Genomic DNA, 16396 nt, shown 5'->3' with positions numbered 1-16396 from the left:
GGGTGGGGGGAGGGGGCACAGCCACTTCCATGAAGAAACTGATCATTAGATTGGAGGGAAGGAGCATCATCAGAGTGCTCCTAAACCACATAAATTAGTGGAAACACTTAGAAACATTCATCTACACTTTGGGGTCCAGTCACTAGAGCATGGAACTTGAGGAAAAAAAGGGGGGGGACCAGTGGGGGGTGGCAGGCATGAGGGGCAGTGTTCACTCTCCACCGAATTTTTGTTGGAAAGCACTCTTTCCCCCGCCCCCCGCCATCCCCAACCAAAGGGTCACGAATGGGATCATGGAAAACCCCACGATTTCACCAGGGTGTTCTCTCCACTCCACTAGTGAGGGACTCCCCACAGTTATCAAGGTCAGCCCACGCTGTCCTCACCGCTGCTCACCTCACCTGTACACGGGTTGGATGGGCACAGTGCCGGCTTGGGGAGGTTTCAAATTCCGTAGCAGCGAAAAACCAAAATTGGAGCTATGGCAGAATTACTGGGGTAGGGAAACAGTCTTCGCTGTGGACTTGGGCCTATCTCCCGTCCTCCGACCTGCCACAGGCAGATTCTCACTGGGGCCCACTTTGGGTAGGAAAGGTTTCAGATCAGTGCCCCCTCCTCTTCCGCTTCCCCCGCCGAGGGAGAGCGAGTGAGCTGTGCTATAGGGAAGTGGAAGCGCGGCGCTGACCGTGCAGCCTCAGTTCACCCCCAGAAAGAGACAGCATCGGTCACCGCATGAAATTCTAAGCAAATGAATATGAATAGGAGCACAGCCAACTCCACTAGTCATCTCCCACAGGTCACTTGTCCTCCGTGGGGGTGACCGACCCTTTTTGTACCATAAATCTCCCAGAATTACTTTAAGGACTTAGAAAGAATAATAAATAAAAGCGGCAGCACTAGAGCCATCTAACAAAATAACCCTTGTAAAATTAAAAACAAGTGGTAGAACATTCCAAAAACTTAATTCACAGTATTAAGTGACCTACCCAGACCCCCTCGGAAGGACTCTGAAAAAGTACATTTTTAAAACCCTCATAAAAATTAGCAGTGCAAAGAGACCCTCATCAAACAAAAACTAACAACAATGTTAATTTTGAAATAAATAACAAACATAGGAAATCAACTGAGGTCAGCATTCACTACGGAATGGACGGGCCTTCAAGTCTCCTCCAGGAGATGCTGGGGGTGGAGGGGGGAGGTGGAGAAGGGAGAGGAGCCCAGACTCCCTCTGGATGAACTAGCCTTCAGATTTGGGGGTCACCCACCTGCAAACGTCCCGGGAAGCAAGGCCACGGCCGCCCACCCGCCCACCCCAACGCTGGGGTCAGCAAGCTTGTCTCTGGCTCACGCTCCGGGCTGTAGAAAGTGGGGGGTCATGACTGCTCCCGGTTGTAAATTCATTATTTTCTCTAGAGGAAGAAGACAACTGACCCGAAAGCCAAACCTGCGTAGATATTTCGAGCCGATCTTCTCCCCTTCTGCTTCAGTAAGATTTTGGGGAGAAGGGAGTGGACTGGCTCCCTAAAGGGCGGCCAACCACGCCCCTCACGGACTCTCCGATTTCAGGGAGGGCTGGGGGCCAAGACCTGGGGCCCGGGACTCCTGGCAGTTAGTTAAGCACGCTCAATAAATACGTTACCGCAACAGCACAGGTTTCATTCTCACCAGAACTTCACACAGCATTACTCTAGTTTTGTTTGTCCTTACAAAAAGACTTTAAAAAGAAAAAGAAAAAGAAATCACCATCACCTGAAATTTTTCTTGGCATTTTCCTGTAAACGAAAACATCTGTGTAAAAGTTCGTCTAGTAAAAGTTCACGCAGAGCTAAAAAAAATGGTTTCTGTACATCTGTGTATCCGCACTCCTGCTGAAGCGAACGGGCCGAAGCCCAACGTGAGACAAAGAAAGGTAAGTTACCACGAGGAGCGCTCCGAGACCCTCGCCTCGGCCACGAGGCCGTCGCCATCGCCGCCGGGCCCCAGCGTGGCCTCCGGGGAAGATCCGGAACGCCCGGCCCCGCGCCGACGGACCGATCAGATGTTCCCTAGGACTCCCCGCGTGCACGCTCGCACCACTGCAGCGACCGGTGCAACTAGAATCCTACACAGATGGTTCCTAAGCTTGCTGTCTCGCGTTTAAAAAAGAAGTGCATCAAGTATCTTTTTGTACATTCAAGTCACTTTCTAAGGCAAATTGTCTACACCGCTTGCACTCCCGATTGCTTTGGTCTTTGGCTTCGGTTCATTGGCTGTTGACTTGGGCGTTGACGCACGTGGGCTGAGGGGGCGGGCGCTGGGAGCAGGCCTCAGACCAACCGAGTTGCGTGTTTAAAGGAGAGTCTGGAGAGTTCTGAATGGGGTTCAAACCACCCGCGTGTTGAGTCTACGATGGCCTCGCTACATTAGCGTGCAGAGTCTGAGGCGCTAGTGAACGGCGTGTCCGTCTCGTGCCCCCTCGGTGCCACGTTCCCTCCTCTCGTCTTTCCTCCCCAACTCGCGCGAGTACGGTAAGACCCTTCGGCCGGAATTCAGATGGATACAGAGAGTGAAACCTTGCTTTGCGTGCGATCGCTCGAGTGGACTGCGGTGAGCAATGCATCGAATCGCCCGAGGTGGACGTGGGCCTACCAGCTGTGGCCTTCTCCTCCGGTCCACCCCTCCTCCCCCTCGCTCTCTCGCTTGCTCGCTCTCTCTCATTCTCTCTCACTCACTCATTTTCTTGCGGACATATGCCTCTACCTGGCAGAAGTTGGTTGAGTCTGCTAGCGCGTGGTTTCCACGGGTTCGGCGGAGTCGAACCAGATGCTGACGTTCTGCAGTAATTGGAACCCTAGTGTGGGGGAAACTGACTTCCCTTAGAGACTGGTGACACAGTAGAGCAGTGGGCAGGTAAACAGTTCAGCAGGTAGGTTTAGAGGGGCCGACGTTTTAGAAAAGGTGGCTTCGAACCGGAGTGAATCTGGAGACGGGGTGGCTCCGGGGGCCGGGGGAGGGGGGCGGGGGGACGGGGGAAACGGGGGGAGCGGGGGTGGCCGGGCGGCTCCCTCGGTCTTACAGTTCAATCTTGCATGCGGGGAAGGACTCGTCTTGCATCACCACGGTGCTGCTGCTTGCCAAAACCATGATGTTGAGATCTTGCTGTTTCTCGTGGGTCTCCTGGTACCATTCCCGCATCACTTCGGAGTCGTGGGTCGGGATCAGGGTCACCTGAGGTGGGAGGGAGGGCAGGCGGAGGAGACTCGGTCAGTGCGGGGGTGCCCCGATTGTTTTCGGACAGTCACGAACGACTGTGCGAAGCGATCTTTATCGGGGGCAGGGAAAGCGGGGCGGCGGTGGAAAGGACTCAGAGCCGGCGAGTCCCGATCATTAGACATGCGAATGTTGCCACGGCACCAAGGGGCCAAAGGGTGGGTGGCGGTGGGGGGGAGTGAGGACTCCGCCCCCCAAGACTTATGCTGAACTTCTTAGTCATACCTCTGACTTTAGCTGGCTGATTGTCACTTCTTTTTTTTTAATGGTATTTGTTAAGGATTTACTCTGTACCAGGCATTGTACTGAACACTGGGGCAGTTACTAGCTAATCAGGTTGGGCACAGGCCATGTTCCACACGGGGCTCACAGTCTTAATCCCCATCTTCCAGATGAGGTACCTGAGGCCCAGAGACGTGAAGTGACTGGCCCAAAGCCACACAGCAGTCAAGTCGGGGAGCGGGGTTTAGAACCCGGGTACTTCTGATTGCCAGGGCCGTGTTTTTTCCACTAGCCCACGCTGTTTGGCTTTGTATATTCACTACCGCTCTACTGTGGGTCTTTTTCCCCGCCATTTACAGATTGCGGGTCAGAGACCCCTCCTCTTATCCGGGCTCCCGCTCAGCGTTGCCCCCGGGAGGGCACACTACTATTTCTCTTCCCTTTACTGCTGCTCTGACTTCTGCTTGCTACATTTGGAGCTGCTAAGAGTCGGACCCCGCCGGCAGGGTTGAAGCGGGCAGTTTCCGCAGGACGGCCGGGGGCTGCCCCGAAAGGCCGGGGACCGGGATCAACTGGCTGGACGGGGGTGCGGGGTGGGTGGCCTGAGCGGGGGCAAAGTCAGCTCCGACAGGCTCTCCCAGAGGAGATAATGCGGCCGGCTGCTGGGTCCCAAGTTAGTTACCTCAGCAAGAATGCAGGCCTCTGGGGCTTCCTCCCTTCCTTCTCCTCCCTCTTCATCTCTCAGTCCCGTCCGGTAACAGCTGCTCGCTGCTACTCCCCATCCACGCCAAGCGGGCCGGGACAGAGCCACCCTCAACTATACGGGGCGGTGGAGAGGTTCCTCCCTGGGGGTTGACCCACCACCTCTTAGAGGTGGGGCATGGGAGAGTCTCCCCTGCCCTGCCTCCAGCCCCCTCACCTGATCAAATTAATCCACCCCACGCCCCAGCAGGGCCTCAGTAATAATAATATAATAAGGGAATTTGTTAAGTGCTTACTATGTGCCAGGCACTGTGCTAAACACTGGGGTGGATACAAGCAAATCGTGTTGGACACAGTCCCTGTCCCAAGTGGGGCTCACAGTCTTGGTCCCCATTTTACAGATGAGGCAACTGAGGTGCAGAGAAGTAAAGTGACTTGCCCAAGGTCACACGACAGACAAGTGGCGGAGCCGGGATTAGAACGCACGACCTGACTCCCAGGCCCAGGCTCCGTCCACTAGGCCATACTGCTTCTCGATACTTGGCCTTACCAGGAATAGTGGGAGGCATAATAATTACGGTATTTGTTAAGCACTTACTATGTGCCAGGCACTACCAAGCCCTGGATGAAGGGATTCATTCAATCATATTTATCGAGCGCTCAGTGTGTGCAGAGCACACCTGCTGGGTGCAGAGCACTGCGCTTAGGGCTGGGGGGTTTCGGGGACCTCCAGCTGGGAGCTAGCAGCCAGGGGAGAGGGGGCACGGGTGGGACGGCCAGGGGGCTTACCTGCATGTTGCTCCCCCACTGGGCCTTCCCCTCCAACAGGGAGTCCAGGACGGCCCTGCTGGGCTCTTCGGCGGCCGGGTCGTTCCCGCTCACCACGTAGTAGGACGACCTGACCCTCTTGAAAAACTCCACGTCGACGTTCTTGCTGTTGCTGTGGTTGGGGATGTAGACGAGGTCCAGGTACACCGGGGGGCCCGGAGGCACCGCCGAGGCTTTAGCGGGCTTGGCGGCCCCAGATCCTGCGGAGAGGAAGCGGCGGGGGTCACCGGTTTACGTCGGCCGCCCCTCCCTCCCGGCCCGCTCTCTTCACCCGCCGGGCCCCGGCTCGGGCTTCTCCGTTCCTCCCCTCCGGACCCACCTTCCCCTTCCAATCTGCCGCACCCGCGCCCCCTGGCCCACCCGGGGCAGGCCTCCGACCCAACGCCGCCACCACCCCAAATCTCGTGGGTCAACATCCACCTCGGTGCTAGGCCCGTAGAGCAACCACCCGCTCCCCTTGCCTTCTCTATCCCGTCCTACGCTCTTCCCTGCCCCGCTGACTCTCTGTCCTCTCCCTCCTCCTCGCTGTAAACAACTCAAGTCTACCCGTTCCACGTAAACTCCTTGGAGACAGGCACTCGGCCCCCAGCGGAAGCTCAGTAACTGCTGTTGAGCAGAGGGCGCCTCACCCTGACCGCTGCCGCTGACTTAATGGCTCTCCTCACACAACCGCTCCGAAACACACTTGAACAGCTCCGAAGGGAGGGGATAGGACACCTGCTGGTTGGACTGAGGGGTCCCCTTCCCCCGGCCACATCCACCAGTCTCCCCCTCTAGACCTTAAGCCCCGTGTGGGAGGGAAACCTTTCCACTTCCGTTATGTCATACTCATCCAAGCGCTTAGTCCAGTGCTCCGCACAGAGTAAATAATAAATACCGTCTATTGAATGGACAGCACAGCGTCTCCCCCAGGCCGGCCCGGCCCCTCCCCGTGGTGTCTGCGCCCCTCGGCCAAACAGCCGCGCTTGAATGCGGACCCCTCTCCAGCCCAACCAGAGACGGGCGCCAACTTGCCACTGCCACGTAAGAGGAGCACACCTCAGAGCCGGGGAGAGATGGGGGGAGCCAGACCTGCTCCAAGGGGAGGGTCTCGGGCCACACAGCCTCGACGGAGGGAAAGGCAAGCGTCAATTCCAGAGGGGGTGCCCCTCCTTCTCCCCGGTCCCCCCGGGGGACTCAGCTCCGGAGGCGTGCGTGCGTGCGCTCGCACGGTAAATCACTGCCGAGCCAGGCTTCCGGCAGGGATGAACGTCTCCCGTGGAAGCCCAAGGCTCGCCGCCTGCCAACAGCCTTTGTGGTTTCGGGATGTAGTATCTAGCTTCCTTAAAAATAAGTCTGATTTTAAAAAAAGGAGACAGCACCTTGATGCTAAACAAGCTCAACTGAATTGAGTTGATTCTTTTTCCTTTCAGAACTTTGCCCCACAGTGAATCCACGGATCCCAGCCGGCTGGGCAGGCAGACATGCAGGCAGTCAGAGATCTCCCGTCCCTGACTTCCCTGTCACTGTGGACGGCACTACCATCCTTCCCGTCTCACAGGCCCGCAACCTTGGTGTCGTCCTTGACTCCGCTCTCTCATTCACCCCACACATCCAATCCGTCACCAATGCCTGCCGGTCTCACCTTCACAATATCGCCGAGATCCGCCCTTTCCTCTCCATCCAGACGGCTACCGTGCTGGTACAGGCTCTCATAATATCCCGACTGGATTATCGTGTCAGCCTCCTCTCTGATCTCCCTTCCTCCTGTCTCTCCCCACTCCAGTCTATTCTTCGTTCCGCTGCCCGGATCATATTCCCACAGAGACTCTCTGGGCATGTCACTTCCCTCCTCAGAAACCTCCAGTGGCTGCCTATCAACCTCCGCACGAAACAGAAACGCCTCAATCTTGGCTTCAAAGCTCTCCATCCCCTCGCTCCCTCCTACCTCACCTCCCTTCTCTCTTTCTACTGCCCACCCTGAACACTCCGCTCCTCTGCCGCTCACCTCACGGACCCCCATTTGCGCCTGTCCCGCTGTCGACCCCTGGCCCACATCCTCCCGTTGTCCTGGAATGCCCTCCCTCCTCATATCCGCCAAACTAACTCTCTTCCCCTCTTCAAAGCCCTAATGAGAGCTCACCTCCTCCATGAGGCCTCCCCAGAATGACCCCCCCTTTCCCTCTGCTCCTCCTCCCCTCCCATTTCCCCCTTCTCCCGCCCTCTGCTCTTCCCCCTTCCCCTCTCCTCAGCACTGTGCATATTTGTATATATTATTACTCTCTTTTGTTAATGATGTGTATCTCTCTACGATTCTATTTATCTTGATGATGTCTGCACCAGACTACTTGTTTCGTTTTCTGTTTTGCTTTGCTGTCTCCCCCATTTAGACTGCGAGCCCGTTATCGGGCAGGGATTGTCTCTATCTGTTGCCGAATTGTACATTCCAAGCGCTGAGTACAGTGCTCTGCACATAGTAAGCACTCAATAAATACTACTGGATGATCAATGAATGAAGAGATCGGGGCACGAGCGTTCTGACCTGCTTGATGAGTCTCAAAGGAGACCCTCTCCTTGCCTCACGCAGTATATTCAAATGGACTCTTTTGACTCCAGGAGCCAACCGCATTCTCTGTGGGGGGTTTTAGGGTCAGGGATCACCCCAACCTTTCTTTAACGTTCTTTCCTGAGAACCGAGTCCAGTGCTCCGCACACGGGAAGCGCCCAGTACGTACAGTCGATCGACCGGGGTCTCGCGGGAGATTAGGGGGTGTCAGCCGGGGGGCCGCCCCCACCTTCCAGGCTGGCAGGGTAGCGGCGGGCCAGAGCCCGACCTGTGGGAAACACAGGGCACGGTGGGGAAGCCCCGCCCCAACCCTACCCTTCCCTCACCTGCAGCGGCCGTCTTGGCCGACTTGGAAGTGGAGGCGTTGGCGGCATTCTTGGTCTCCTTGTCCTTCTCCTCGAGGCGGGAAGCCTTGACCTCGGGGGCGGCGCCGGCTCTGGCCACCTTCTCGGCCGCCTCCTTCTTCTTGGGCGATGCCCCCCGGGAGGCCTTCTCCAGGGACTCCTTCAGGCCCGCCGGCTTCGGGGAGACGGCCGACGGCTTGGGCTTCCCGTCGCTCTTCTTGACGGGGGAGGAAGACTTGGTCTTGGTGCCCGGCTTCTTGGTCTTCGTCTTTTCCTTCAGGTCTTTCTTCAGGGCCTTGCCCAGGGTCTGCTCGACGGCCAGGGCCTCCGGGTCCACCATGGAGACGTCGGGATGGCGGGGAGAAGGGCTCCGGTCCTGAATGGGGACGGGAGGCGGGTCCACGTGCTTGTAGGTGACGGTCCTATCCGTGGGGATGGTCTCGGACTCGTCTTCGGAGTCGATGTTGGCGTCGGCCGTGATGGACGGGCACTCCTCCGTCTCCGGGGGCACGTCCGAGTCCGTCTGGGACGGGGCCGACTCGCTGACTGAGGTGGGCGGGGTCTCGTCACACTGTCGGCCCTGCGGCTTCCCCCCGGGGGGCGGTGGGGCCCCGCCGGACTGGGTGGGCGGCTGCTCCGGATCCCGGCCGGCGAACCACTCTAGGGGGTTGGGGTTGATGAAGGAGGGCGACAGCTCCGTCTTGGGGTGCTTGTACTCACAGGAGGACACCAGGCACAGGTCGACGTCCTGGCGGGCCTCGCCAGGCGACTTCCCGTCCGCGGAGAAGCAGCGGTCGGCCGTCTCGTAGCAGTAGGTGGAGGCCTGGGGAGTCCGCGTGATCTTTTCCGTCGTCTCGTAGCAGTAGGTGGAGGCCTCGGGGGTCCGCGTGGTCCTCTTAGAGGTCTCGTAAGAGTAGCTGTCCAGCTCGGGGAAGCTGGTGATCTTCTCGGTCGTCTCGTAGGAGTAGCCGGAGCCTCCCGCGGGGCCCCGGCCACCGTCCTCGGAGTCGTCGTAGCCATTACTGATGTCGTCCAGGAGCCGGGTGGTCCTCTCGGTCTTCTCGTAGGTGTAGCCGCCCACCTCCGGGGTCCGGGTGGTCTTCTCGCTGGTCTCGTAGGAGTAGCCGCCCTCCTCGGGCGTCCGGGTGGTCTTCTCGGTCACCTCGTAGGCGAGGCCACCGTCATCCGGGGTCCGGCGGGTCTTCTCGATGGTCTCGTAGGAGTATCCGCCGTCCTCGGGGGACCTGGTGGTCCGCTCGGTCTTCTCATAGGAGTAGCCGCCCACCTCGGGGGTCCGGCTGGTCTTCTCACTGGTCTCGTAGGTGTAGCCGCCCTCGTCGGGGGTCCTCGCGGTCTTCTCCGTCTTCTGGTAGGTGTAGATGTAGTCGGCCGGCGCCCGGCCCGCCCCGTCCGTCTCACCCTCCTCGGGGCCGGCCGGGGGTGGGCGGCTGTGCAGGGCCAGGTGGTGCTGCATGGTGTCGAACAGTACCGACGAGCGGAAGCCGTAGCTCTCGGCCGAGGATCCGCCCGGGGGCGGGGACGGCGAGTGCCCCATGGCGGTGTTATCGCGGCCCCCCAACGTGGAGTCCGAAAAGCCAGGGGAGTAGAGGGGAGACGTCTCTCTCGGCGTCAGGGGCGACAGATCTGACTTGGGGGAGAACTTCTCCCCTTCCGGGCTCCGGGCCTCCACCGCGGCCAGAGAGGCATAGGGGGCCGCCTCTCCGGGAGGAGGGACGGTGGGTGACAGGTCTTCCTGCAGAGGGGAAGCGATCTGCGACGGGGACTGGGCGGATGAGGTGGAGGGGGAAGCCTCCACCTGAGACACGGAGAGGAGCTCCGAGAGGTCGTTATCCGGCGGGCAGCCCGGCTCCTCCGCCGGGGGCGTCTGGTGGGTGTAGCCGGGCTCCGGCAGGTCCGGGCTGTAGTCCACTTCCGTCGGCCCGTTCTCCGTGATCTGGAGCAAGCCGGGCGCGAGGGCGGGCCGGTCGGGAGACTCCCTGACAAAGTCCGTGGCCGGCAGCCGGTCGGGAGACTGCCTGCTGAAATCCGTGGCCAGCGACGGCTCAGGGGACTCCTGGCCAAACTCGATCGACATGGAGGACTGTTCCGACCGGTGCTCCTGAACGGGGGTCCTCGACTTGGCCGTCTGGGGAGAAAAGTCGGGCGGGGAGATGGACATGGGCCTGGGGCACTCCTCCTTAGACGGAGACATCTCGGCCTCCTGAAAGGTGGTGGGGGTTTGGACGACAGACACGGAGAGGGAGTCGTCCACTTCGGTGGAATGCGGGGAGCCCACCTCGGCGTGCAGCGATGGGGACACGTCGTCCGCCGTCGGCTCCGGGAACGAGCCGGTGGCCACGGAGGCCGTGGAGACGGACGCGACGCCTTCCATGTGCGAATACGTGTCTTCCGCCACGCCCTCGTCGACGGGGGTCGCTGACTTGTCGGAGACGGTCCCCTCGGAGATGGACATTTTGGTGTCTTCCTTCAGGGAGCCCAGCGGGCCAACCTCCGCCTGGGTGGGAGAGACGTCGGCCGGGAGTCTCTTGTCATCCAGGGCCAGTCCGGACCGGGGGCTGGGAGCCCGTGGTGTCTCGGGTTCCCGATCCCGGCTGTCGGCCGTTGGCGCCAGGCTCTCCCCATCCTGTTTCTCCTGGAAGGGGGCGGTGGGTGTCATTTGGGAAAGCGGGCTCCCCTGCTCAGGAGAGGCCTGGTGGTCACGCCCGTCTTCCGGAGGCCCACCGGGAGTCCTCACGTCGTCACTCGGGAACGTCTCGTAGGGGGTCTCGGCCCCAATCAGCGGGGGACTGCGCAGAGGCGACAGGACCTTCTCGATGGGAGATTCCGAGTCTGGGACCGGCTCGTCCATGGGGCTGACGGAGGGCTTGCCCGCCTCGTCCAAGGGGCTGACGGAGGACTTGCCCGCCTCGTCCCTGGGGCCGACGGAGGGCTTGCTCACCTCGTCCAAGGGGCTGACGGAGGGCTTGCCCGCCTTGTCCAAGGGGCTGACGGAGAGCTTGACAGACTGATCCGAGGGGCTGAGGGAGGGCTTGCCCACCTCGTCCAAGGGGCTGATGGAAGACTTGCCCGCCTCATCCGAGGGGCTGAGCGAGGGCTTGCCCGCCTCATCCAAGGGGCTTCCGGAGGGCTTGCCGGACTGATCCGAGGGGCTGAGGGAGGGCTTGCCCACCTCATCCAAGGGGCTGACGGAAGGCTTGCCCGCCTCAACCCCCGTGTCCTGGCGGCTCCCTGGGGTGGGGGTGGCCTGCCCTGGGCCTTCCGAAGGGAGGCGGCCGGACTTCTCATCAGTGGGAGACTGGTAATACGGGGTGTGACCGGCGCTGCCGGTGACCGACTGGGAGGGGGACACCACTTCCAGGGTCTTGTCCTCGGGGCTGGCGCAGCGCTCCTCCTCGACGGGCCCCGGCCGCACGGCGGGAGACACGGGGACGGCCGCGACCCGAGCGGGCACCTGGATCTCGTCGGGCGTCAGGGAGAAGTTCACGCTGCGTTCGCCCAGGGGCGTCTTGGCCGCGGGGCTGAGAGGCGGGCTCGGGGAGGGACTGAGTCTTTGGGCCGGAACGCCCGCCAGAGCGTCCGGGACCTCGAGCTGGGCCGTGGCGGGCCGGCCCTCTGGATCTCCGAGGCGGTAGGCCTCGCGCAGGGCCGACCTGCTGAACTTGTCTTCCTCCATGGAGGAGGGGGGCGAGATGGTGGAGGCGGAGACGCTGTAATCCTTGCCGTCGGTGGCGTCGGTCTTGGAGCCCTCGGACAAGCCGTTGAACGTGTCGGCGAGGGATGGGATCTGGGGCTTGGCGCCCTCCGGGGCGTACAGCAGGGACTCGTATCTGGTGACGTTCACGTATTCCTGAGAAGGCGACTCGCTCTCCTCGTGGTTGGTCTCGTCGCTCATCACGTCTCGGGGTGTGGACATGTCGTCCATGGGCGTGGGCTCGCTGGATATCTCGATGGTGGACTGCGTGTAGCCAGAGGTGGCCGTGAACTCCTCTGGCTGGTCTTCGCGGTTTTCTTCGTCGGACGCCGTGGCCTCGCTCTCCGAGCCGCCGGGGAGGGTCTCGTCGTGAATGGAGGAGGCCGGTTCTCTGACCGGGGAGGGGGCCCCGGACCCCTTCGCCGGTGGGGCGGCCCGCAGGCCGAACTGCTCTTCGGAGGCCTCGTCTGCGGCGTAATCCTCTTCGCTCTCTGCCTTCTCGGGCTCATCCTCGGCCTCCCGGACCCCTTCGTCGGCATCTTCCTCCGTCCCCTCGTCCTCCTCCTTCTCTGCCGTCTCATCCATGTCCTCTTCGGCGCGCTCGTCGCTCCCTGCTGGAGAGCCCCCCTCGCCTGGTCCCTGTCCCGTGACACCGGGCCCCCTGTCCGCCTCGGCCTCCTCGACCTCCCCCAGGCCGCTCTCGGCAGCACCCGGGGTCACCCGCTCCCCGACGGTGTCGTCGGCTTCTTCGGCGGGCTCCTCCGCCTCCTCAGTCTCTGCCTTCTCCTCGAAGTCTCCGGCTTCTGACGACTCCTCAAACCCAGTCCCCTCGTCTTCGTATTTCTCGTTGTCGTCGACCCCGGGCTCGCCCGCCACCTCCGGCTCCTCGGGTGTCTGCTCACACTCGCCCTCGCCCTCGGTGGTGGTGATGCCCTCGTCCGGGGACTCGGTGGGACCCTTGAGCTCCTCCGTGCCCTCCTGCGGGACGTAGGTCCCCACCTGCTCCGCCTCCCCGGGCTGGCCATCACCTTCCGTCAGCTCGAGCTGAGGCTTCGTTTCTCTCGTCACGTCCACCTCCTCTGCCTTCAGCTCCTCAAAGTCCTTGGTCAGATCCTCGGGCGAAGACATGAGGGATCGCTCCGCTTCCAGTTCCTTGACCGGGCCGGGAGCCGCAAGGCTGGCGGCCGCCGTCACGGCCGCTGTCGTCACGGCGGCTCCGATTCCGGCCACTGCCGCGGCCGCCGCCTTGGTCTCCTTCTTCACCACTTTAATTTTCCCCTTCTCCTTTGGTTTCCCGGCCACCGCTGTCTCTTTCTTGGCTGACTCTTCCTTCTTGGGAACTTTGGGTTTCAGTACGGGTTTTTTAACGTCCAGCACAGGGGCCGGGGACTTCTTGAGGTCTTTTGGGATCTTCTTAATCTCCTTCTTGACGTCTTTTTCTTCTTTCTTGGTTTCCTTCTTGTCCTCCTTCTTCACTTCCTTTTTCACTTCCTTCAAAGGTGTCTCCTTCTTTAGTTCTTTCTTGGATTCCTTCTTCTCCTCTTTCTTGACCTCTTTCTTGACCTCCTTCTTGACTTCGTCTTTTTTGGGCTTCTCCTCCTTCTTGGCGGGAGTCTTCTCCTCCTTCTTGGGGGCCTCCTTCTTTGGCTTTTCCTTCTCCTCCTTCTTTTCCTCCACTCTCGCCTTAACCTCCTTCTTGACGACCTTCTCCCTGGAGACCTTGGGCTTGGCGGCGTCGGCGGCCGGTCCCTCCCTGGCCGGCGGCAGGTCCTGTTCGGCGGCGGGAGGCTTGGCCTCGACCCTGGCCAGCTTCTCCTTCTTCAGCGGGGTCTTCTCCCTGCTCTCCGCTTTCGGGGGTTTCTCCGGGGGGCTGCTCTTGGTGGGCTCGGCAGCGTCCTCCTTGGACTCCTTCCGTAGGGGCTTGCTGGCAGGGAGCTTGGGGGCAGCGGGCCGGAGGCTCTCCCGGCTGTCGGTCCTCTGTTTCGGTTTGGCCGGCTTTGTCGCCGGGCTGGCGGCCTGGCCCGTCAGATCCTTCTGGGTGACGGTGGGCTGCTTGAGGAAGTCCAGGTGCTTGAGTTTCTCCAAGCCCTCCAGGATGTGGTACTGGGTGCTGTTTCCGGGGAACAGGACGCGGACGATCTTCTCTGCGGGGTTCGCCGGGTGCCAGACGATCAGAGAGGAGACAGAGGTGAGGTAGGAGACGGGGATGTCCACCTCCTGCCCGCTGGGCAGGAGGAGCTCGGCCTTGTCCCCGGAGATGCCGGTCCACTGCTGGAGGAAGAACTGCAGCTCCTTGCTGTTCTTGACCGGGTTCAGCACATACATCTCCAGCTTCCCCACACCCATCTTCTGGAAGAGGACGATGGGGTCCACGGGCTGGCTGGCGCTGCGGGAGAGGGGCTCGGGACGCAGGGACAGCTTGTTCAGGTACTGGAGGGTAAAACAGGCTTCCTCCAGGCTCCTCTTCTTTCGGACGTTGGGGTCGGGACTCCTCAGGGCGTCCGGGACGTTGAGGAACACCACGCCCAGGTCCGGGGAGATGAGGTTCTTGGTCCAGTCGCTGTTGGCGGTGGAGCCCTGGGACTGCTCCTCTTCCAGCTCGGCAATCTTGCGCTGCAGCATGCTGTTGATGCCCGGCAGGTTGTCGTCCCCGATGTGGGTCAGCAGGATGGAGTCCACCCGGTCCAGGTGCCGGATCAGCTTCCAGAAGCAGGACTTCCTCTCCGACCCGCCGTTGATCAGCATGTTGAAGCCGTTGACGGCGAAGAGGGCCGAGTCCCCCCGGCCCCCGGGGAAGATGTAGCAGCACGGCTTGGACAGTTTCAGGAAGCCGCCGGACGTCGGGGGCTCCAGGATGTCGAAAGGCGACGGCACCTCCACGGACTCCGACAGGTACTCGGTAAACTCCGACAGTCCTTCCATCGCCGGCAAGATGGAAGCCGAGTTGAGCTTGATGTTGATGAAGTCTTGCAGGTTGTGTCGGTCCAGGTTAGAGTTCTTCCAGTCCCCTTCCTCGGGGCAAAAGAGGGTCAGGCTGGCTTTGTTGGCGGGATGGGTGGTGCTCAGCAGTTCTCCGATCTAAAGGATCGGGAGACAAGGGGACAAACTGTTACAAGTAGTCATCATCGTCAGCCCACAAGTCCTTAGCACAAACACCTGCCCGCCCCCGGCCCGCTCAGGCACTGAGCCTTCCCCTTAAGAGACACCGGACTGTCCCCGGGACAGACCGGGACCAGCCATTTCCCCTCTGATACGGAGCTCGTCTTTCACCCTTTCGACGCAGGGAAAGAAGCCAGATGGAAATCACTGTGGATTTCGGGTTCTGGCTCACCCGCCCACGGGGCTGGGGCTCGCGGAAAAAGGGAAATGGATTTCCTTCCAGTTGCACATTCCAGGGGTCGAGGAAATGGCTCCACCACTGTCCTGAGACAATCTGACTCGGCTGAGGGGTACGGGAAGGGTGAAGGGTGTGCGCACGTGCACACGCGCACACACACACACTGAAACTGACCACTCAAGGGCTCTCACAAACAGACTATTGGAGGGACAAAGTGCTCCCTTCAGGGGTCCCTGTGCATGAGGGATAGCAGAACTGAAGCTGTCTCATCCCTTCTCCTGCCCACAGAGCCAGAGGCGTGCTAGGAAATAATAATAATTACGGTACTTGTTAAGCATTAATTATGTGCCAAGCACTGGTCTAAGTGCTGGGATAGATACAAGCTGATCAGGTTGGACACAGTCCCTGTCCTATGTGGGGCTCACAGTCCCAATCCCCATTTTACAGATGAGGTACCTGAGTCCCAGAAAAGTAAATTGACTTGCCCAAGGTCACACAGCAGACAAGTGGCGGAGCCGGGTGTAAAACCCCATGACCTTCTGACTCCCAGGCCCGTGCTCTATCGACTAGGTCATGCTGAAATGAGGCTCCAACTTGGCTCCCGGAGGCTCCTTCAGAAAGCCTTTCTTACACTTTTCCACTATGCTCTGTCTTTAAAGCAAACATGTGCTTTGTACTTCTAGATACCGCTAAAGAAAAAGGAAAATGAGAACGATTCCTGGGGAAAACCAAAGACAGGCCCTATGCCCACCAGCCTCGCCAACCACCATTTGGCCATCAGGGGACAGTGTAGGGTTTATTTGTGGTAAAAATGCCTACCTCCCACAGGAAGAGCAAGGTGAGAAACACTTGTGGACTGCTATGGGTATTATTTTGATCTATGGAGCAGATAAATCACAGTGCTTGTTTCATTAGGGGTCAGGCTACAGTCAGGGGATTAAAAGGGTGGGAGGGATGGGCCTAGCTGGTAACAGTAGCACAGCAGCTGCAGAAGCATTTATTAAGCATCCAGTTGGTGTGGTCTGCTGTAGAGTCTCCCTGGGGGTTGCTAACACCCAAGCAGGGTGGAGGCAGATTGGGAAAAGGGACCTGGAGGTGGCGGCCAAAACACTCGGGGGCAGTAGAGCAGCCACGGCAGCTGAGCAGAAGCCAGCCACCTGACCTGGCCTGTCCCATCACGCATTCTCCTCTGTGTTGCTGTGTGATTATTAAAAACGCACTAGATAATCGACAGATTACGCAGGCCCAGGAGCGATGGGGCTACCATACTGAAAGCCACCGGGCTTCAATATACAAAGCCACTTTTCACCTCGAACAGAATCGGAGACGGGTGGCTGTTCGGTGGTCCCTCCGGAGTAAATAGGAAAAGCCAAAGTGAATTTCAGCCATCTCTGGCAAGCAGCCTCCTCTCCGAGGGCCCTCAAAGTTCACAGACTAGTTCAGGTGGGGTTTCTAAC

At 60.0% G+C, this 16396-nt stretch overlaps 1 protein-coding gene across 3 annotated transcripts in view; it reads right to left on the bottom strand.

Annotated features, from left to right (window-relative positions):
* Window positions 1-20: 20 nt before the first annotated feature.
* The window catches only part of MAP1B (microtubule associated protein 1B), a 101338-nt gene continuing 84962 nt past the window's right edge, over window positions 21-16396 (bottom strand). For 2 of the 3 annotated variants that reach the window (XM_029071391.2, XM_029071392.2), the window contains 3 exons: window positions 7873-14680; window positions 4963-5201; window positions 21-3207 (listed from right to left, as the gene is read on the bottom strand). In XM_029071391.2, the coding sequence (XP_028927224.1) occupies window positions 3052-3207; window positions 4963-5201; window positions 7873-14680 (7203 nt within the window). In that variant the 3' untranslated portion in view covers window positions 21-3051. The remainder of the gene's footprint in view (window positions 3208-4962; window positions 5202-7872; window positions 14681-16396) is intronic. The other variant, XM_039911289.1, reaches the window with a different exon arrangement.

This window comes from Ornithorhynchus anatinus, chromosome 1, assembly GCF_004115215.2.
Source record: "Ornithorhynchus anatinus isolate Pmale09 chromosome 1, mOrnAna1.pri.v4, whole genome shotgun sequence".
Lineage (NCBI taxonomy): Eukaryota > Metazoa > Chordata > Mammalia > Monotremata > Ornithorhynchidae > Ornithorhynchus > Ornithorhynchus anatinus.
Note: the sequence above shows the minus strand (reverse complement) of the source record. Positions and strands in the feature narration are given on the sequence as shown.